This window comes from Martes martes (assembly GCF_963455335.1).
Source record: "Martes martes genome assembly, chromosome: 9".
NCBI lineage: Eukaryota > Metazoa > Chordata > Mammalia > Carnivora > Mustelidae > Martes > Martes martes.
Genome location: NC_137896.1, coordinates 48,258,432 through 48,281,621, shown reverse-complemented (window position 1 = coordinate 48,281,621; position 23,190 = coordinate 48,258,432). Strand labels below are relative to the sequence as shown.

The following is a 23,190-nucleotide window of genomic DNA, read 5'->3' as shown; positions in this document are numbered from 1 at the left end:
CACAGGCACAAGGATAGCGGGAGAGGTTAAGTCATGTCTCCAAGGTGACATCCCCTTCCAGTCAACACCAGAGCCGAAGGGAGCTCTCATCTACATGTTGGCTTTGCTGGGCTGCTCATAAGAGCTCTTAGAATCGCTTCCACTTGGAGAAGAAAAAAAAAAATCGCTTTCCACTTCAGATGAAATGGAAATGCATCTTTAGGGCTGCAGCTAAAGGAAGAGGCTGTTACAGGTCACCAATATATGATTTACAGATCCTTAAGATATATGATGACTGTGTACAATGCTCTGCCTTGGGAGATGGTTCGTGGTTGAACACACCCCAAACCTTTGACTCCTTTCAGTTGCATTTGCGTTCATCGTGTTGAAGGACAACACAGGTGACACAGACGCGGTGTTGAAGGAGCTCAGATCTGCAGTGGCCACCAAGATCGCCAAGTATGCCGTGCCCGATCAGATTCTGGTGAGTGGCACCTGGCCCTCAGGTGCTCTGTGTTGTAAGCCTCCTTCTCTACTCCCACAAGTAACAGTCAACAGGGACCCCTTCCATCAGCAGCAAAATTGAGGTTAGCTGTTGGTTTCCTGGGATGTAGGTGGGGAAGGTGAGTTGCTGCATCCTCAGAGAGAGGGGGAGGCCAGAAGACCTCACAGCTAATGTTTACAAAGCTCACCTATCCCGAGGATCATGCTGGGGAGAATTAGGTGCTCTCTTACTTTGGCATGTAGAGGCCAGTTATAGAAGCAGGGCTGGGTGGCGAAGAAAATCAGAGATTTTACTTATGTATCTTTTACATGTTTTTGTTTAAATTCCAGCTAGTTAACATACAGTGTAATATTAGTTTCCGATGTACAATGTAGTGATTCAACACTTCCATACATCACCTGGTACTCATCATAACCAGTGCACTTCTTAATCTCCATCACCTACATAACCTACCCCTGCCCACCTCCCCTCTGGTAACCATTAGTATGTTCTCTATAATTAAGAGTCTGTTTCTTGGTTCACATCTCTCTCTCTGTCTTTCCCCTTTTGCTCATATATTTTGTTTCTTAAATTCCACATATGAGTGAAATCATATTGTATTTGTCTTTCTCTGATTGAGTCATTTTTGCTTAGCACTGTATTCTTTGGCTCCATCCATATTGTTGTCAGTAATAAGATTTCATTCTTTTTTATGGCTGGGTGGTACTCCATTGGATGGATGAATGGATGGATGGATGGACGGATGGATGGATATCACATCTTCTTTATCCATTCATCAGTCAATGGACACTTGAGCTCCTTCCATAGTTTGGCTATTGTAGATAATGTTGCTATAAATATCGGGGTACATGTACCCCTTCAAATTAGTGTTTTGGGGTTCTTTGTGTAAATACCTACTAGTAAGACTGCTAGATTGTAGGGTTATTCTATTTTTAAATTTGAGGAACCTTTAGACAGTTTTCCAGAGTGGCTGCACCAATTTGCATTCCCACCAACAGTGTAAGAAGGGGCCCCTTTCTCCACATCCTTGCCAACATCTGTTGTTTCCTGAGTTGTTGAGTTAAGCCATTCTGACAGGTATGAGGTGATACCTCATTGTAGTGGTGATTTGTATTTCCCTGATGATGAGTGGTGTCAAGCATCTTTTCATGTATCTATTGGCCATCTGTATTGTCTTCTTTGCAAAAATGCCTGTTCATGCCTTCTGCCCATTTTTTAAATTGGATTGTTTTCTGGGTGTTGAATTTGATAAGCTCTTTATAAATTTTGGATACTAACCCTTTATCAGATATGTCATTTGCAAAACATCTCCCATTCAGCAGGTTGCCTTTTTTTTCCAATTGGAAACAAGTAATATTATTTAAAACAAATAATAAACAGCATATAGAACATGAAAAGATAAAATAAGCGCTAATATGTATCAGAGAAAAAGACTATATGGGGCAGGGGATGACACATTCTGGGGGGCATTGGGGTCGGGCTCTCCCTGGTGCAAAAGTTTTTATTTTGATGAAGTCCAAATAGTTTATTTTTGCTTTTTTTTTCCATGCCTCGGGAGACCTATCTAGAAAGAAGTTCTATAGCTTACGTCAAAGAGGTTACTCTCTGTGTTCTCCTCTTGGATTTTTATGGTTTCAGGACTCACATTTAGGTCTTTAATCCATTTTGAATTTATTTTTGTGTGTAGTGTAAGAAAGTGATCCAGTTTCATTCTTTTGCATGTTGCTGTCCTGTTTTCCCAATACCATTTGTTGCAGAGATGGTCTTCTTCCCATTGGTTATTCTTTCCTGCTTTGTTGAAGATTCATTGACCATATAGTTGTGGGTCATTTCTGGGTTCTCAATTCATCTATGTGTTTATTTTCGTGCCAGAACCATACTGTTTTGATTACTACAGCTTTGTAATATAAGTCGAGGCCTGGAATTGTGATGCTTCCAGCTTTGCTTTGCTTTTTCAAGGTTTCTTTGGATATTTGGGGGTCTTTTGTGGTTCCGTATAAATTTTAGAATTGTTTGTTCTAGTTCTTGTGAAAAATGCTATTGTATTTTCACAGGAATTGCATTAAGTGTGTAGTTGGTTGGGAAGTATAGACATTTTAACAATATTTGCTCTTCCAATCCATGAGCCTGGGGTGTCTTTCCATTTCTTTGTGTCATCTGCAGTTTCTTTCATCAGTGTCTTATAGTTTTCACAATACACATCTTCAAACCTTTTTGGTTAGGTTTATTCCTAGGTATCTTTCTGGTTTTGGTGCAGTTTTAAATGGGATTGATTCTTTAATTTCTCTTTCTGCTGCTTCATTATTGATGTATAGAAATGAAACAGATTTCTGTATTTTGATTTTGTATTCTATGACGACTGAATTCATGTATCAGTTCTTGCAGTTTTTTGTTGGAGTCTTTTGGGTTTTCTACATAGAGTATCATGTCATCTGCAAATAGTGAAAATTTTATTTCCTCCTTGCTGATGTGAATGCCTTTTATTTGTTTTTGTTTGGTTGCTGTGGCTAGGACTTGTAATACTATGTTGAGTAACACTGGTGAGAATGGACATCCCTGTCTTGTTCTTGGCTGTAAAGGAAAAGCTCTTAGTTTTTCCCCATTGAGGATGATATTAGCTGTGAGTTTTTTGTATAGGGCCTTTTTAATGTTCAGGTATGTTCCCTCTAACCCTACTTTGTTGAGGGTTTTTTATCATGAATGTGCTGTATTTTGTCAGATGCTCTTTATGTACCTATTGAAATCATGTTTTTTATCCTTTCTTTTATTAATATGGTATATCACATTGATTTGCAAACATTATACCACCCTTGCAACATAGGAATAAATCCCACTTGATAATGGTGAATGATTTTTTAAATGCATTGTTTGCTAGTCTTTTTTTGAGAATTTTTACATCTATGTTCACCAGGCATATTGACCTTTAGTTCTCTTTTTTAATGGAGTCCTTTTTTCTCTTTGGATTTAATAAAGTTTTATTTTCCAAAATGTACAGTTGGTGGGATCTGTTCTTGCATTTTTACCAGTAGCAGGGGCATCTCCACCCTTGGTATTTCTGGTGTAAATTACTTGAGTTCTGTGCTTTGAAACAATATTTTAATGAGTCCTTTACTAAAGATCCCCTGAACGACTGCCCTGGCTAGGGAACCTTGAATCTTCAGTCTCCCAGAGACAACAGCAGGAGTCATAAGCTTATAGTTGAGAACTTGCTTACAGAGTTTGTCATATGTCACTTTTTCAAGCAAGACCAGGTTATTGAGCTTGTCCCAAACTTTGTCTTTGGACCCCTTTTTTCTGACCTCACTCCTGGATTTGTTCATTGGATCTTTATCTTTTTTGGCTGACTTCCCAGCATCTTTCTTCTGGTTGTCCTTGGGCAGCATGGTGAAGCTCAGAGAACAGTGGCCACACTGCAGCCTGGCTAAGATGTCAGACAGTAAGTTTAGTGGAATCTTTACCTGGTTTTGGAAGTTTTCCTTCCTTTTATATTTTATGGAATGATTTGGGAAGAATAGGTATGAACTCTTCTTTAAATGTTTGGTAGAATTTGCCTGTAAAGCCATCTGGGCCTGGACTTTTGTTTGTTGAGAGATTTTTGATTACAGACTCAATTCTTTGCTGGTGACCAGTCTATTTAAGTTTTCTATTTTTCCTGCTTCAATTTTGGTAATTTATATGTTTCTAGGAATTTACCCATTTATTCTAGGTTGTCCAATTTGTTGGCATATAGCTTTCCATGATATCATAAAATTGTTTTCTTTTTGGGGTGTTCGTTGTTATTTCTCCTCTCTCATTTGTGATTTTATTTGGGTCCTTTGTCTTTTCTTTTTGGTTGGCCAGAAGTTTATCAGTTTTATTTTTTCAAAGAGCCAGTTCTTGGTTTCATTGACCTCTCCTAGTGTTTTGGGTTTTTTTGTTTTTTTTAATTATGTTCAGTGAGACAACATATAGTACATCATTAATTTTTGATGTAGTATTCAACAATTAATTAATTGGGTATAGCACCCAGTGCTCATCACCACACATGCTCTCCTTAATACTCATCACCTAGTTACCCCAGCCCCAGAACCCCTCCCATCTGAAACCCTCAGTTTGTGTCCTAGTATTTTTTTTTATTTTCTATATAATTTATTTTTCCTGTGATCTTTATTATTTCCTTCCTTTTGCTGGATTTAGGCTTAATTTGTTGTTCTTTTTTTAGCTTCTTTGGGTTTAAAGTTAGGTTGTTTATTTCAGATTTTTGTTTCTTAATATAGGTCTGTATTGTTAGATACTTCCCTCTTAAGACTGCCTTTGCTGTATCCCAGAGGTTTTGTACTGTTGTGTTTTCATTTTCATTTGTTTCTATGTTTTATTTTTCCTTTGATTTCCTGGTTGACCCATTCATTGTTTCGTAGCATGCTGTTTAACCTCCATGTATCAGTGATTTTTCCAAAGTTTTTCTTGTGGTTGATGTCTAGTTTCATAGAGTTATTATTAAAAAAAAATGTGCATTGTATGATTTCAGTTTTTTGTGTTTGTTGAGGCCTGTTTTGTGACCTAATATGTGATCTATTCTGGAGAATGTTTCATGTTCACTTGAAAAGAACGTGGGGGCACCTGGGTGGCTCAGTGGGTTAAAGCCTCTGCCTTCAGCTCAGGTCATGATCTCAGGGTCTTGGGATCGAGCCCTGCATCCAGCTGTCTGCTCAGTGGGGAGCCTGCCTCCCCCTCTCTCTCTGCCTGCCTCTCTGCCTACTTGTTATCTCTGTCTGTCAAATAAATAAATAAAATCTTAAAAAAAAAAAAAGAAAAGAATGTGTATTCTGCTGTTTTAGGATGGAATGTTCTGAATATATCTGTCAAGTCCCTCTAGTCTTGTCTAGTCTGGTCTAGTGTGTCATTCAAAGCCACTGTTCCGTTATTGATTTTTTTTTTTATATGTCTATTGGTGTATGTGGGATGTTAAAGTCACCTACTATTATTGTATTGTTATCAGTTAGGTACTTTATCTTTGTTATTTTTTAATAAATACTTAGGTGCTTCCATGTTGTGGGCATAAGTATTTACAATTGTTTATCTTCTTATTGGAAATCCCCTTTATGCTTATATAGTGTTCTTCCTTGTCTCTTGTTACAGTCTTTGTTTTAAAATCTATTTTGTCCAAGATAAGTATTACTAGATGTTTCTTCACCCCCTCACTTTCAATCTGCAAATGTCTTTAAGTCTAAAATGAGTCTCTTGTTAGCAGCATATAGATGGATCTCTTTTTTTTATCCATTTTGGCACCATGCATGTTTTGATTGGAGTGTTCGGTCTGTTTATCAGAGTTATCAGAGTTATCAGAGTTATCAGAGTAATTATTATCAGAGTAATTATTATTATTGCTTTCATTTATTTATTTGAGAGAGAGAGAGAAAGAGAGTGGGGGAGAAGTGGGGGGAGGGGCAGAGGGAGAGGGAAAAGCAGACTCCCTGCTGAGCAGGGAGCCCAAAGCAGGGCTCAATCCCAGAACCCTGAGCACATGACCTGAGCCCAAGGCATATGCTTAACTGACTGAGCCACCCAGGTGCCACGATTCAGAGTAATTATTGATAGATACGTATTTATTGCCATTTTATTACTTGTTTTGTCATTGTGTCTAGAGATTTTCTCTGATCCTTTCTTGTCTTTGTCATGTTTGGTTTCTCCTTTGTGCTCAAAGAGTCCCTTTTAAAGTTAAAAATAGAACTACCCTAGGATCCAGCAATTGCACTACTATGTGTTTATCCAAATGATACAAACATAGTGATTTGAAGGGGCACGTGCACCCCAATGTTTATGGCAGCAAGTGTCCACAACAGCCAAACTATGGAAAGAGCCCAGGTGTCCATCAATAGATGAATGGATAAAGAAGTTGTGTGTGGGTAGACACACACACACACACACACACACACAATGGAATATTGCTCAGCCATCAAAAAGAATGAAATCTTGCCATTTGCAATGATGTTGATGGAACTGGAGGGTATTATGCTAAGCAAAAAAGGTCAGTTAGATAAAGACAAATACCACATGATTTCACTCATATGTGCCATTTAAGAAACAAAACAGAGAAACTTAGTGGAAGGGAAAGAAAAAATATAAAATGAAGATAGAGGGGGAAGAAAACTATAAGAGATACCGATCTCTAGGAAACAAACTGAGGGTCGCTGGAGGGAAGGTGGGTAGGGGGAAGGAGTAACTGGGTGATGGGCACTTAGGAGGGCACTTAATGCAGTGAGCACTGGCTGTTATGTGCAACTGATGAATCACGAAATTCTACCCTGGTATAACTAATGATACAGTATATGTTAACCAAATTAAATTTAAATAAAGAATTTTTAAAAAGAGTGCCTTTTAATATTTCTTGCAGGGTGGGTTTAGTGGTCACAAACTCCTTTAGCTTTTGTCTGGGAAATTCTTTATCTCTTATTCTGTTCTGAGTCACAGCCTTCCTGGGTAGAGTATTCTTAGCTGCAGATTGTTCCCATTCAGCACTTTGAATATATATACATACATCTATATATGTATCTATATGTCTATATGTAGATATATGAATATATGAATTCACACACACACACACACACACACACACACACACACACAGGTGGTTTCCGAACACATCTGGTGTCAGTGTGGAAAACACGCCAGACCCCTATCTGAGGGAGTCTGTGTTGGGAGTCAGGTCTGGGGAAGAATGGTGCCACCTTTCCAGTCCCATTAGATTTCCACTCCTTTCTTTATTAACATTTTCCCCACAGTCTTCATTGGTTCAGAGCAGGTCTGTAGAGGTAGGAGTGGCCCCGGGCTCATCTGGTATTACACAAATTCAAGCTGTTGGCCTGGAACAGAGTTTCAGGGAGACCTGAACTCCCATAGGTGAGCTCAACCCTCTCAAAGATGGGTTACTGTTAAATAAGCCCAAAACACAGCTCTTAGCATATTCCTGTTGACATTAAGGGGGCCATGATTGTTTGAAAATGTTAAATGCTAAATTTTCAAACACTGAACAAGACAACATTTTCTTTATAGTAGCTCTTACCACTTATGTCAGCAAAAAGCAACCTTGGGCTGGGCCAGTGGGTGGAGACAAGTTGCCATGGCATATGCATGGTTCTGTTGCTACTGGGGAGCCCTCAGTAATATAGCAAATGGGAGACAGAGGTATCGTGAGTGAGGCAGATGTGGGTATGGGCAGACCCTGCCTGAAGAAGGGCTTCTGCAAAACCCCAACATATGGTTGAGCCTGACCTTTGGGTTGATATTAGTTTATGTCCAGACTGTGGGAAGAAAGAAAAGAGAACACAGGCCTTCATGTTCTCTAGGTTTGTTCTTGCAGCTCAGTCATTCATTCCTGAGTCCCGAATGACGGTGTCATCCCTGGGGCAGAACCTTTCCTATCCCAACACAATTGGATGCTGCTGGGAGTCTGGGTACCACCCAAACTTGAATGCTGTACCTCTTTCTTGCCAGGTAGTGAAGCGTCTTCCAAAAACTCGGTCTGGAAAAGTCATGCGGAGGCTCCTGAGGAAGATAATCACAGGCAGAACTCAGGATCTGGGGGACACGACTACCCTGGAGGACCCCAGTGTCATCATGGAAATCCTGAGTGCCTACCAGAAGTACAAGGACAAGCAAGCTGCCTCTAAGTGATGGCCTCTAATCAAGACCCAGTGCCTATACCCTTAACTGTCCTTCCAGAATGTAGCTCTCAGATTTGCTCATTTCCTACTGTCTCAGAAGCAGTCCTCTCCCAGACCGTAACCCATACTGCCCTGGTGTGAAGTCTCTGCTAAGCCCTGCCTTCTTACTGCTGAGAACCCATGAAGAGGTACTATGAGACATGCTTAGCATTTGTTTCCCCTTGTCCTGGATTTGGTTTCCTGGAATGAAAATCAATGTCATCTCCATTTCTGTGTCACCTCCTGACAGCACGGGAAGGGGAAAAGCCTGGTAACATGTGCCTGCTGAGATGACTGAGAACTAGAAGCAATCATGTTTTTTTCCCCAGATGCTTCTAGATACAAAAGGCAGAAAATTTATTTTTATACTTTTATATCTTGGAAGAATGTACAAATACACACATGTAGTATGTGGGTTTACATGCACATGCTCTTTGTAACATTTAGAATTGTGAGAATCTTTTGTGCCTCTGCTCATGGGAAAATGTGAAGAGGGTCAGAGGGTGCATTCTTAATGTTTGGCATATTGGGGAATCCATATTGGAAATGTTTGTACCTCTGTCTAAATATAGCGATCTTGAGAACTTTCAAGCTTGTAGCATCCTTTTTTTTTTTTTGGTATATATTTCTATTTCCCTTGGTTTATGTATAATAAAATCTAACTCTTAGAATTGACGGTATGAATGTGCTCTGATTTTAGTTCTAGAACCATTCATGTATTGTTCCTCCAAGCTGTGAAGTGGAAAGATTTCCCTTTCCACCTTGGATGCCTCTTGGTAGGAAGTCAACATGCCCCAAATATGTGGGGATGTTCAAGGAGGGAAGCCAATGAAAACTCAGGTGACCCCTCATTAGGGCACTAATTTGGCTAGATATGGATCCTTAAAAACTGCCCATCCTTTGTTCTGTGGTTGTTATGTTCCAAGGATGAGACTTGGAACTCTGAATCAAGTCTCTCTCTCTCTTTTTTAAGTATGCCTTAAGTCATCTAACATTAACAAGATGATATAAATCATCAGGTTGCAAATCGTTAGGTTGTTTATTTATTAGCTAAGCATGCAGGGGCCAATGACATCAGCCTGCTGAGCTGAGTTCTTGGGAACAGGGAAAGGTTTTCCTTATCTATACCCCATGTTATATGGTGCCTTGCAGCTATGTAGGTGTTCAAGGGGTGTCTGGGGTACTCAACACCTACTGTGGATCATAACTGTGCTTGCTTCTCTCTGATTAGATGTGTATGCCCATGACACTAACAGGGTAGCCATTAGCTGTAGCCCACAGATATACTGAGTGATGGTCTGTTCTCTGTTGCAAAGCAACAAGCAGTGCTTAGGAACAGACACCTGTGGCATGTGCGGTGGCCCTGGCGGACTGTAGTTATGGCACTGTTTATGAAATGGCTTGGATATAAACTTGGACAGTGACCAGCACAGTTCAAATAAAGCTTTGTTTTGTTCATTCTCTTCTCTCTGTGGTGATATTTTTGATCAAATAATGCTACTGTTGTTGTTGAATATAATCCTAAGGACAAACTGGAAGGGGCCTACTAATTCCAAAGAGAACACTTAAAAAGCCATTTGGGAGGAGATCTATTACAGGGAGGAAATATAGACTAAGAGCTCACCTATTTCAGACTGTTATTTGGTAAACCTACTGGTGTCTAGATTGCTGTGCTATCCAATACACTAGTTCTACATAGTTCTTTAGGTGTAAGTAAAAAATATATATAGAGAGAGAATAGAATGGAATAAAATAAAATATTCTGTTCCACAGTGACAGTAGCCACAGTTCACATGCTCAGTAGCCATGTGGCCAGTGACCACCAGATTGGACAGGATGGACAACAACATTCCCACCATTCCACAGAGTTCTGGTGGTGGTTGCTGGTCTGGAACACCCAACAAGAACGAGGAAGCAAAAATGATCTCAGGGTCACAGACTGCCTCCATGAGTAGCACAGGCTTGCCCTGACTCAGGGTTAACTTTTCTCTAGATGTTGGGGGATGAGAAGAGTGGGCAGCTACAGTGAAAGAGGAGACATCCAATGGTGTGGAAACAGGGTTGGACTGGGATCCAGAGACAGCTAATCTCAGTGTTAAGGGAGTCTCCAGGCCAGCATGACTGACAATAACAATAAATCCCAGAGGCAAATTCTATTCAGATTCAGAAAAAAAGCAGTATGTGATGTTGTTGAAGAATAATTCTCATTTAGAGCAACTAAAAGAAAACAAAAGTTGTGCTCAAAGGGAAAAAATCAGCTATTCAACATAATTTCTAAAGGGAAAATGTCCATATTAAATAAAATAGAAAAAAAGAAATCATGGCTAACATTCATGACATAAGTGCACAGTATTTATCTAAAGAGAGGTCGTGAGTTGATTCAGGTGAATGCTCATCCCTGGTTTACTCACCACAATGAGTTCATGGTGAAGAAAAGGGAGTGTGAATTCTCATGCAGTTTCCCTGGCCTGACTGAAGAGAGGGGATTTGGCTGTGGAATTAACATGAGCTCTTGGTTGTTGTAGAGCTGACTTTGCACCCCCTGCACGGACCACCTTTGTCTGGCTCCACCCTTGATCCCCAAGCTCAAACCAAAGGTGTGGCCCCTTCCTGCAAGAGCTTTGAAGAATATCAACTGCATTTTATTTTTATTATTTTATTATTATTTCTTAAGGTGCTTTACTGTTGACTTCTGGGTAGCTCTATGAACTGTTATCTTGGATTGGGTTAAGAGCCTGGTGATGAGTATTAAGGAGGGCAAGTATTGCATGGAGCACTGGATGTGGTACATAAACAATGAATCGTGGAATACTGAAAAAATAAAATAAAAAATAAATAAATTCAACATTAAAAAAAGAAAAAGGAAATACCTCACTCATTGTCACCTCAAATACAGTTTTCATCTATTTGGTCTCCTTTTTTGCAGATCCTGAACTTCCCATATGTTGGAACATCTCACCTTCTATTTTTTAGATCTTACTGCTTTTATCTCCTGTGTCCTGAAAGTAGAGCCTGAGATGAGGGCCTGCATGTGGGTGATTTGCTTAGGAACAGGACTCTAAGTGCAAGCAAGTGTGGCATTAGGTCAACCAGCACTTTGAACCACTGCTCCATTCCCCATGACTCAGTAGGGATCTTAACCAGTGTGTCTATGACCCAGTTCAGAATGAGCTGTCTGAAACACCACATGGCCTCTCAACTTTCTCCTCTGGAGTCTGCAGATGCACTCAGGAAAAAGTGGCTCCTGGCACTGGGATCGATCACCTCCCTGAGTCTCTGTCCCCCAAAAAGCCCTCCTGTCTGCTGCCCTGGTTTATAAGTATCAGAGTACCATTTTTGTTCTCACTAACCTTGCTCTTTGGAGGGAAAAGAGGGGTAAGGAAAAAAAAAAAAAAAAGGAGCCTCTGTTTCTACGCTCTTTTGCTCAGTTGCCCAGATTCCTCTTCTCCCTGTCTTAAAGATATGTGGAGACTAGGGGATGCCCCCAAATTTGTTCCCAATCAGCCATGCCAGAGGCAAGCTGTGACCCTCCAAGTGCACCCCCAGGGAGTTCCATCACAGTGGTCTTTGCAGAATGTGAGGGGGAAGTTCCTGTCTGCACTAGTCTTTATTCCAAATAGCAGAGAAGGAGCTGGTTAGTGCTCCTGGGGCTTGCAACAAAGCGTACCAACTATGACCAAGGAGGTGACAAACCAGAGGGCAAAAATCTGAGGCGAAGTACACCTAGAAAGAGCAAAGGGGAAGAAAGCCAGGTCTGGCTGGCCTAGAACATCATCAACAAACTGGAAAGTACCAAGGAGTTTAGAATGCCTGCTGGAATAGATGACCTGCCAACTTTTTTGCAGACAAGGTGGAATTTTCTTGGTAAGAGCCACCAACTGGGTAACTGTGTCTAGTCTCCTTGCTCCTGCAGACCAAACTTCTGCTGAGCAGCCTTCTGGATGCACAGCCTCACTTTGGGCTGATTCTCTCCCAAAGAAGGACATCACTTCAGCCAAGCACACATCTGTTTATTCCTGAGCCAGTAAAACACTTAACTCTTATACATTTGCACAAAAAGGCAGAGCAGAAATTGTCCAAAGGGAAATAACTGGTTGTTTTCAAGAAATGGTTTCTGGATGTAATGAAATGTAATTAACGAGTGACCTGTGCCAACCAGGAAATGTCAGTGCTAAGATTCCCAAATAAACGATGGAGCAGATGAGCTCATTTCTCAACAGAGGGAACAATAATGAATGTCCAGGTCTATGTAGATGCTGACTGGTGAATGTCTTTCCTACTGAGCAACTTTTCCTACCAAGTCAGGGTTGACCTTAAGAATCCTCCTCATTAGGGTAATTAAGGCACTTTTCTCCAGTCAGCTTACTAATAATCCCTATCTCTCCCCTTGCCTACTTCTCACTGGGGCAGACATCATTCGATGTGCCATCCCCACCCTGCTCATGCCTATGCCACCTAGTCTCCTCTCTCATTCCTCCCTGCCCTGAATACTCAGTGGAACATGGGACCCTGTCCTCTAACATGGCAATCAGACGTGAGCATCTCACCAAAGTGGGGAACATCAGAGTCTGCTTCCAGGAATCTGGACTGTAGATAAAAAGAGTTAGTTAAAGAGAGTTAAAGAGTTAGTTAAAGAGTTAGTTAAAGATATCTGCAGATAAAGAGAGTAATTAACTGGTGGGACACCTGAAATGGAAGGTCATGGACAGCTGGACTTGAGGCAGTAATTGTCTGCATGGGCACGCCCAAGCAGAGAATGCTGGCATATGAGATAGGATGCGTTTAGGAGCAAGCACATACTGCTCAGCTGACCGACCTTGCATATACAAGGGGTAGTTTTCCTCATGTAACCCAGAAGCCCAGGGGTAGATGGTTACTGGCAAGAGTCCGCAGCCTAGGTTTTCTGTTCTCAGAGTGTTGTCTTCTAGACCTCAGGGTGATTTTCCACTGTCACAAAGATGCTACTGCCATTCTAAGTATAACTCTGGGGTCAGAGCAGGATAAGAAAGGGCAGGACCCTATCTCTCCTTTTTTAATTTTTATTTTTGGAAAAGCAAGAACATTTCCTAGAGGCTAAAAGAAACCCGAGATTTCTCCTTCTAACTCAAGGCCACATTGTAACCTGTGTCACTGTATCCAGCTCTAATAAAAGGCATCAAGGACAAAGACGGACAGTCCCATAACAAGGCGTGTCACGAAATCACACAGGGATAAGAGACAAAACACAGTGGGGTACCAGGGAGGTTGAGAAGAATACTGCTCCTGGTTTTCCAGGTTCTCGTACCAGTTCCTGTGAGGCTGGGCTGCAGTTTTGGAGTTCCATGGGATATCCCCATATCCTTCTAATAAATCCCTCCCTCATTTTAAGTGGACTTTTGTGAATGTTGATCTCTAAGATAATTTTCTACTCTAAACAAGCAATTCTACATTCTCTAACTTTATGCTCTCCACTGTCCCACCTGAACTGACACCAGAGCTTCCCATTCCAACACAACAACTTAGCTTGAAATCCTGTTTGGAGCAGGTCACTCCCGCTCTCCTGGATATGGGGCGGGACGAAGGGCTCAGTCCATCGCTGCTCTTCTTCACCCCTTTAGAGTGTCTTTTAGATGATTCTTTTTCCTTTATTACTCATAACCTTGAAATCTACCCTGATTGTCACCCTCTTATTGATCAATCCATAGACACCCCAAGCTTCCCTCTTACACCTGTTTCTTGTCCTCTTCTATCCCCTCAACCTGCCCATTATAATCCTACTTATCCAAGGCCTGGTTCACTGGTTACTTCCTCCATGAAATTTTCTCTGGGCACTGCTACCTGATGGGACTTGTTCCTTGTGGCCTCAATGCACTGTATAGTTCCTCCATGGCCCTGTCTTATATTGGTTATTATGCTAATCTTCCCTCTGAGATTATAATACGTCTGCACGTTGGCTTACCTTATTTCACCTTTGTTTTGTCACAGCACTTGGCCAAGTGCCTGAAAGGCTTTCAAGAGATATCTACAAAAGGAATGGAAACAGTATAGCATAGGGAAAAAGCACTGGACTGGGAATAGGGAGCATTCCCTATGTCCACTGTACTGGACACAGGGAAATAGGGAGCAAATAGAGAGCTAGTTTAAGCCATGAGGCACCCTACTAGCTGCTCCGTCAGCATTACTGCCGCTCCTTCCCTGCTGGCAGGACCCTGATTTGTTGAGATAAGTAACTTCCATGCGGGTCAGAGTTTCAATGCAAGTGAGCTTCATCCCCACTCTCAGGGTGCATGAGGGTGGCTTCTGGTTGGTCTAACCCAGTTTGCAATCAGGGGCTATTTTTGTCTCCAGGGGATACTTGGCAATTTTCAGAGACATTACTGATTATCATGACTAGGTGGGATTCTACTAGCATCTACCTGATGGAGACCAGGGATGCAGCTAAACATCCTGCAATGCACAGGAGAGCTTTTCCCTGCCACCTCAACAAAGACTTTTCTGGCCCAAAATATCAGTGGTGCTGAGGTTGATAAACCTGGACTAACCAATTACATCGTTTCCCTCTCCCTGCTGACAACTGGGTGGCAGCTAGGCTACAGCCTGGGGAGAGAACTGAAGTAAACCACAACAGGCAATGTGGATCTCACCATGAAAAACGGTACTAAACTGTGCCACCCAACACTATCCAAGTTCAAACCCTCTAATTTAGCCCATTCAGACCATTTTCTCTGAGACAAGACAAGCTGATCTCCCAATAACTTCACTTGGATTCATATGTTCCAGGTAGGATAACGGGCTCCCCCCCCCCCCACAATGAGTCTCCTAGTTTACAAATCCTGGCCCATCTCTGCTAAGACCATCTGTTACAAACACCAGCCCTAACCCCTCAAGGACCTTCCATAACACTCCCGTTTTTTAGGAGCCTCACAGGTCCTCTGGTTAATTTCTTTGCTACAGCAAGTTCAATAAACCTAACTTCTTATTACTATTACTTACAGGTATGTTCCTGACTGTTTTGGTTGGTGGGCTTTAATGCTAGGCATGGAATACAAATAATTCTAACCCAATGAGCTAAATCCTGTATTTGGGGTATGTTCAAAGTGGCTTAGATGCAAAGATGTTCTGCTTAAGAAATTAGGGGAAGCGTTTTCAGCAATGATACTTGAAATGAGTCCTAAATGACAAAATTGTTTTGGCCAAGTGGTGAAGGAAAACATTTTCACAAGAAGGAATAAGATAGACAACGGCAGGGAGGTGTAAAGTTAGAAACAGCAAGCAATGCTGAGTGTCTAAAACTCAGGAGGAGGTTAAAATCCAGATAGGATTATCCTGACAGGGCCAGATCATGCAGTGCTGTCTGAACTATCCTGGATCTAATAGCTATCCTGGTTGTATTGGATAGGAAACGAAGTAAAATATTGCCAAGGCCTTAATTATATCCCTGCGAGGCCTGGTAATCCTTGCAGAACTGGACTGATAGGAGAGCTCTTCACTTCCCTCATGCTGGTTCTTCATCTCCTCCCACAGTCATGTGGGATTCTAGTGCCACCTAACACTAAGAACGGCAATGGCATGTTTGATCAGGAAAGCCTTTAGTTGCAATAAGGAAATTAATTTTTAACACTTCATTTTGAACATGCCTTTTCTAAAAATGATGCACAGTCATGGGATATGGTTCCCCCTGCCTGGAAATCCGGTTTCTTCTCAAAATCCTAGTCATCATCAAATACTCTCACAAGATCATGTTACTTCCCTGTAATGCAATTTTTACATTTCACATTTATCTTTATGATGACCTGATAAAAGTCATCTCTCACCAGTTTAATTTCAGTGACGGAGCTGGTCTGTGGTTTGTTCACCAGCACCTCCCAGCACCTAGAGATACACCTAGCTGATTAAAATATTGTTAAATGGATGAACTGATGATTGCTTTGTGCTCTCTTAGACTTTGTTTTAATTAATGATTTCTATATACCCCGTTTTTACTTCTAAGGCTAACCCTTACACAAACCTTATCAAATATTCTGTTGTAGCAAAAAGATTTAATACTCAGTGGCCTTAACCCAAAGAGTAGCATATATGTCCCATTTTTCCCCTTAAAGGGATCTGTTTGTAAAAGGTCATATGATTTTCCGGTGAGCATTACTGCCCTCCTAGGCCTCCAACTCGTTAATTAATTAATTAATTAATTAATTTATTTTTACCACGCGTATACGAACCAGGCTCCAATACAACTCGGTTTTTTTTTTTAATTTTTAAATTTTTATTTGTTTATTTATTTATTTATTTTTTTACCCCGCCTCTACAAACCAGGCTCTTTGTCCTTTAACCTGCAGTGCCGCACTCTACCCACACAAGCGGCCACCACCGGAGCCCAGCGCCGCGGATGTGCACGTTTACCCGCCCACCGACTGCAGGAGTTCCGCCGCCCGCGGTAAAAGGAACGCAGGAAGCGCAGGGCTGGGCTGGAAGTGCCCGGGGTTCGGCCACCCGCAATCCGGGGCTTCGGAAACGTCCTCACTAGACCGGGGCCCACTTCCTAGCCCCGCGCCTGGCCAGGGGCCTCGCCGACCTCTTCCCACTCCAGCTCGCCGAGAGAGCCGCCCGACGGACGCTCTAGAGGGCGCCAGGCCAACGGACTGCAGGAGCGCGCCAATGACGTCACTTCCGCGCGCAGCCGGGGCGGGGCCGAGGGCGGTGCGTGGCCCGGATCGGGGCGGGCCGGGGCGGGCCGGGGCGGGCCGGGGCAGAACTTGTACTCCTCTGTCCGGGTTAGTGGCGGGCTTGAGGACTGAGGGGCTCGCACCATGAGTGAGGCGGACGGGTTGCGGCAGCGGCGGCCCCTGCGGCCGCAGGTCGTCACGGACGATGTCCAGGCCCCCGAGGCCAAGGACGGCAGGTAGGCCGGGTCGACCGTGTGTATCCACTAGGACGGCAGTAACAGCCACTGGGTAAATGCGTTGCCAAGCGCGCTGCAGGCTTCATCCCATTTAATTCCCCGGGCAAAACTCATTTTATGGGGGAAGAAACAGGCTCCCACCAAGCGGATGCACCTGCCAGGTGCTTGAGGCCTGGGTGCACCCTGCGCCCAATTCCAGCATTGTTCCCTGGTTCTTGGGGTCCTGAGACCGCCTAGCTCCGCATCTGCCCCTTTCTGCTCCTCATTCCTTCCCCAATTTACAGAGCTGTGGCTTCCCCGCCTTTCCCTAGCTCTCTCGCCCCCTCCTTCCTACCCTTCCTACTGGCGTACCCAGTCACCGGGGGAGAGCCACCTTGCCAGCTTGCCACGGTCCTCGGTCTTCCCAGCTCCCCGCTCCCACTGTTCGGAAAGGAAGTCCGAAAGCATGCTCGGGTCGCGGCTCCTGCTCCCGCGAAGAGCTGGACTCTGCACCTGCCCTTCTGCACCTTCCCACCTCTCGCTGTGTGACCAGTTTTCACTGTGATTTTCAGGAAAATGTAGAGAACAGAAGTGACATTGTTAAGCAACTTTTGTGAGAATTTAGGCTTGCAGATTTTTCCTGATAGGGATGGGGAAGCGTAGGAAACTAGCTGATGCCTACCTAATTAAAAAACAACAACAAAAAAAACCCCTCAGATTTTTGGCCTTCACTTCTCTGAACCTTCCAGAATTTGAGTATACTATGTTTTGTTAGCTAAAACTGAAGACATACATTTAAAAATATAATACTTACACTTCTCCCTTTAATTTTGTCTCCTGAGTCTCATAACTGTAAATTTTTAGGGAGAACCAAGAGGCCTCATGCAGACCAACCTCAAAGTTGTGGAACCAATTGACCTAGAAGTTGATAGAAATATTGGAAATATTTATTGGTGTGCCTGGGGTTGTGGTACATAATGAGGGCTAAGTTTTGTGGGAACAGACTGAATATTCACTGGTGATAATAAGAGGGCCACACTTGAAGGAGGGCTATCGCAGAAAGGAGTGTTTTGGTTTTAGAAAGGCAATTTGCAGAGAAGACAGTTTGGTGATATTTGACTCCTAGGGCCGGTGGGAAGGTCAGTAATATGCTGAATAAACTCAGAGGTTTCCAGAGATGCAGGACTTTCATTGCTAACCCTGGGCAAACCAGGACAAGGTGGTCACCTTACTGATTGTGGATATTGTGAAGCCATGGTCTGCTGATGACTGAGGAGCCTTTTAGAATGGGCATGCAAGGACTGGCACTGCTTTACTACAGAAACCATGAAAGCAAGGCTTGTTTGTGCACTTGTACATGGGAAATGAAAGTACAGTTGGCTCTTGAGTTTGCCTTGAGGTGGGGTGTGTTGAAAACCAGGGCATATGGCACCTGAGGGCAACTTGTTGGATGGGCCCAACTCTCAGCTGGGCTTCTCTGACACTCCTGACCACACGGTAGAGGGGCAGATTTAATTAAATTGTTTTACAGTTTCTCTGTGAGATTTCTGACTTAATGGCAGGATGAATTGGATGTTACAGAATCATCATCTGCTGCTGTTCTTTTCGACTGTGCCTTTTACAAAACCATGTGTACATAAGACATTTTCTTGACTTCCCTGTCCATGAATGTTATTCTTATTTTCCTGTATTTCTCTCTTTCTCTTCTTATGTATTTGATCCCATTTCTATGTATCTGTAATGGTCTGTTTTTTCAAAGTGAGTTGTCACTTTTTCTACATTTATTATTGTAACTCTATAGTTGTTTTTCTTATTTTTCTGATGCGATTCTCCTCTTTTTTTTTTCTCATTTCCTTTGTGATCATGTCTAGTACCTCACTGTTTTCTTGATTTACCTTAAAAGTTGAGGATTTACCATAAAACAGGAAAGCATTGTCTATAGTGGGTGAAGTAAAGGAATCTGAAGGAAGGAGAAATCTGACAACTATAGAGTAAACTTTAGATGGAAACTTTAGCAGGAAAAAGAAGACCTTGAATGGTATGTTCTTCATTCAAGAGAACAGAAATAGGACTGTAGATTTTAGTGGATGGGACACTTACTGATACCTTAGCCAGTCTCCTGACTCTTGACATGAAATGTAATGTTAGCTCTGTTTGACAGCTGAGGGTACCTAAGTCTATGGGAGTGAAGTGATTTATATAAAGTTAGAGTCATGGAGTCAAAGGAGAAGCAGAAATGAATGAGTAAGGATAGCACTGGGAACTGAACAATGATTGAGAAGCATATTTTTAAATTATGCTTTGGAGGGAAGCCTGGGTGGCTCAGTTGGTTAAGCAGCTGCCTTCGGCTCAGGTCATGATCTCAGCGTCCTGCGAGTCCCACATCGGGCTCCTTGCTTGGCGGGGAGCCTGCTTCTCCCTCTGCCTCTGCCTACCACTCTGTCTGCCTGTGCTCGCTCGCTCTCTCTCTCTAACAAATAAATAAATTAAATTATGCTTTGGAAATAAGGTTTTATGACAAAACTCTTGAATTTCTGTATTTAAGCTATAATGAGGAATGTGGTCATTAACTCCTTTTCTTCAGTGTGGAATATAGATGAGCTATGCACTTTAACATACTAGTGCAAACTTTTAATTACTCTTATTTGGCATCAGTTTCTCCAAATGCTTTACAGACTCTGTCAGAAGGATTGCAACACTAATACTGTTCCTTCTCTTTTGGAACATAGTTCAGTCTGGGAAGAGAGAGTAGCTGTTTAATGTCTCTGTGTAACTGTTAAGGATTGAAGAGTGAGTACATTCAAAATTTAACAGCTTTTTCAGTAAACTTCTAAAGGATTTTAAGCTAATTAAGAATCCCTCTATATTCCTTTTCCTTTTCCCTTTTTAAGACTGAAGATTAAGGAAGGCAGGGTAGAGAGACAGATGGGGCCATCATGAAGTTGTGGTTATGAGGAGTCAGGAATCAGTGTTTTCTTCTCAGTCTTCCCCTTGGATGTGTGTTTCAAATCGTTCTTTTAACTTGTTTCTAACTTATTTTCAATGCTAAAATGAATGAAGGCATCTATAGTCAGGGAGCCCCAGTGTAAAGGAATGTGAGAAACCAACAAATTCAAGGTTCAGTCAGTTAAAAGACTGGGCTTGCTGCTATTTAACTTTTTCAGGTTTAGAGGTCACCTTGACACCTGGGGCTCTGGTCCATGGATTTGTGACTAATAGGTTTTTCAAAAAACCACAGGTTGTTTTTCATCTCATGGAGCCTTCAGTCTATGACTCAAGGCCCTGATGTCTGTATGCAAAAGGGGATGGAGAACACCTTTTAGGTTTGCCTGGTGAAGTTACAGAGGATTTTGTAACACACGGCTGAGCCAACAGTTATTGCCAGCTCCTGTTGCATCACCATGATTGCTCTCTTGGGCTTAGAAATGTAGGAAATTTCAGGGTGCAGACGTCCTCAAGGAGGTGAGCATCACTTTGGGCCCTCTAAGAGATTGGAGCAAAAAAGTTGATTTCCCAAACTGCATCTGGAAGGGAAGTTGCCAGCCTTCCTGGATGTGTCAGCACAGATTGGGAAAGAGAATATGATGGGAATGTGCAGCACTTTGTCAGTGAAAATAGAGAGGGATATATGGAGTGCCCTTTATTTAAGTTAACGTGAGGCAGGTGTGCAGAGGCAGGGGGCAAAGGTGGAGGCAAGGCAGAATTATAGGTGACTGTGAGTTTGTAGGAATGAACCTTGGGCCAAAATAAATGTGCCCAGAGCTTAGGTACAGAGGTTCCACTGCCAGACAATCACAGACTCAGATGCCTCCAGAAGAGCAGAAGTCCTGCTACCTGTCAGTTATGGAGCACTCTTCTTGTTCCAAGCCCTGGTCTTAGCACTGCACATACATCCATCACTTGGTTTAGTTCTTAGAAAATCCTGGTGTGTTAAGGTCTGGAGCAGGCGTGGGGCCAGAAGAAGAGCATGTGTGTCTGTCTGAGGAGCGGAAAGTCCTGTGCACCTGCCCTGCAGCCTTAGGGTTCATAGATCTCTGCTTTTTCAAGAGAAGCTGGAAACCCAGATTTTTATGTGAAATCTCCTTGCTTTTCAGTCATGGCAATTAAAGCCTTTTTGTGGAGTGACATTTACGGTTTAGAGTAGAGCTTTGCTTTGAGCTCTGGGCACCACATTTTAGGGGGAATTTTTACAAACTCTGAGACAACCAGGAAAGTTCTGCAAGCCCCACTGGCTGAGGGATGCCTGCAGGACTGGGGATGGTTTGCCTGTGAAGGATGGTGTGATCTGGGAGGTCAAGGGTTTGCTCTTCCTGAGGGCACTCATCTGTGCCCAGTCAGTGCAAGCAAAGGGAAAGTGCCTGTCTTAGAACACGTTGCATGAGGTGACCCAAGCAGCCAATGCCCCCCATAAAATAATTAGGGAACTGCTTTATGCTGTAACCTTCGTGGACATCCACCCTGCACACTGGCTGGCACTTCCCTGGCCTTCAGGGCCTGTGGGATCTGCCCCTGGCTGTGGGCCGAACCTGTTCCAGCAGCTTCCCCTCACTTACCATGCCTCAGCCTGCCTGCCTGCCATGGCCATTCTGTCTCTGTGGCCAAGGTTTGGGAATGGGGGCTTAAACTTAACCCCTTAGAGTATGTATTCTTCACTCATGCTGAGTTCTTATTGAGTCCTGCTGTTGCTTCTGCTTGCATTCCTCTGCCCCAGGTATTTGAGATTTTCCTACCTTCACTGAAGTCTCTGTTCAGAGGTCACCTGCTTTGACCCCTATTTTGGCCAGCCCTCCCTCTCCTCCTGCCCCTGACCCTGCTGTGTTTTTCTTCGTTGTACTTGTCACTCTCTGGTATCTGCTTATTTATTAGAATTTATAGAGGGCAGGAAACTATCAGGGCCTTGAGTAGTACCTGGCACATGTGTGTAGTTGATTATTAAATGCTGTATGTGAAGGCTTAAGTGAGCTGAAGCTGTGCTGTCTGATGTGGCAGCCGCTTGCCTTATGTGGCTATGTAATTTAATTGGTCTATATTAAAAATTCAGTTCCTCATTTGTACTATGTAGGGAGTTTGAGGGATTTGGGGGCTGATCAAGGAAAAAAGATACGGATATGAGGTGGCAGTGGCACACACAAGCTTTATTGGGTGACACTTGGACAGATTTGCATGGGAGAGCATTATCTGATGGCAGGAGATGGGCCCCAGTCCAGAAGGGGAGGGGAGTGAGGGGGGTAAGAGAGCAGCCTCCTCTATCTAGGTAAGTCTCTGGGTCAGAGAGCTCCAGGGGCAGCAGCAGCAGCTCAGGCCCTTAAAACATCCAGGCCCTATCTTATCAATGGGTGGTTGCTATTGGTGAGATTTACAGAATATGCAAAACAGGCAGACTCTAAATGGCTAAAAGTTTGCTTGTTTGGCTATTTTTAAAATAACTCTGTCTATAAGAGTTTGAGTTTGGTGCTGGTGGGCCTTTTGAGCTAATGGGTCTCAGCCTGCAGTGAGGAAATAAATAGTGTGGGGCTAGTACACAGTGACTGTCTTTGGCTCATGTAGATAACATGCTAGCCCCATTCCAGGTGCTCAGCTGCCACACCTAGCTAGTGGTTGCTGCATTTCTGTCATTGCCAAGAGAGTTCCATTGGACAGCACTGCTAAAGGAGTTTAAGTGGTTGTTTGTAAAACTTGACCATAGAACTTTCCAGTAGAGGCTGTGTCTCATGAGCAGCCAGGGGGATGCTGATGGATATTATCACTCAGTGGAGAGTTGGATGAGGTTGGCGGTATCCAGCTGCACATCAGGGACAACTGGGGAGCACAAGAAAAAAGGCTCCCCAGTCCCACGCTGGCTTGCCCAGTAAGAATTCCTGGGCCTTGTTTAGAGTTGCCCCAGTCATCTGGTGTAGGCAGTCCAGGGACTGACCACATTTGGGAGCACTGGACTGGGTCGCCTCTTAATTTCTCTTCAGCTTTTTAGACTGTGATTTTAAGAGGGCATTCACTAGAACTCTGGCAAGGATTGGCTCCCAGTGTCTGGCTGCCTTTCTAGCTGGAAGCACCTGCTTTCAGTCCTGGCTGGACTTTTTCTTCTGGGGATCAGTGAGCCTTTTACTATTGTGTGAAGGAGTAACCAGATGTTCAAGCAGCGTGTCACAATCTGTGAGTTGGATTACTAAATT

At 43.0% G+C, this 23,190-nt stretch overlaps 2 protein-coding genes and 1 pseudogene across 5 annotated transcripts in view; 2 read left to right on the top strand and 1 right to left on the bottom strand.

Annotated features, from left to right (window-relative positions):
* Positions 1–9,624, top strand: part of ACSS1 (acyl-CoA synthetase short chain family member 1) — a 61,509-nt gene extending 51,885 nt beyond the window's left edge. The window contains exons 13-14 of the mRNA XM_080813108.1: positions 345–463; positions 7,958–9,624. Coding sequence (XP_080669234.1) covers positions 345–463; positions 7,958–8,137 — 299 coding nt within the window. The 3' untranslated portion in view covers positions 8,138–9,624. The remainder of the gene's footprint in view (positions 1–344; positions 464–7,957) is intronic.
* LOC308349371 (small ribosomal subunit protein eS25-like) lies at positions 3,449–3,867 on the bottom strand (annotated as a pseudogene). The gene has a single exon. The product of its transcript is annotated as a small ribosomal subunit protein eS25-like (transcript).
* A 7,241-nt stretch (positions 9,625–16,865) lies between the features above and the next one.
* The window catches only part of APMAP (adipocyte plasma membrane associated protein), a 149,926-nt gene continuing 143,601 nt past the window's right edge, over positions 16,866–23,190 (top strand). For 2 of the 3 annotated variants that reach the window (XM_080814560.1, XM_080814559.1), the window contains exon 1: positions 16,881–17,041. In XM_080814560.1, the coding sequence (XP_080670686.1) occupies positions 16,950–17,041 (92 nt within the window). In that variant the 5' untranslated portion in view covers positions 16,881–16,949. Of the gene's footprint in view, positions 17,042–23,190 lie in introns of all 3 variants that reach the window. The other variant, XM_080814558.1, reaches the window with a different exon arrangement.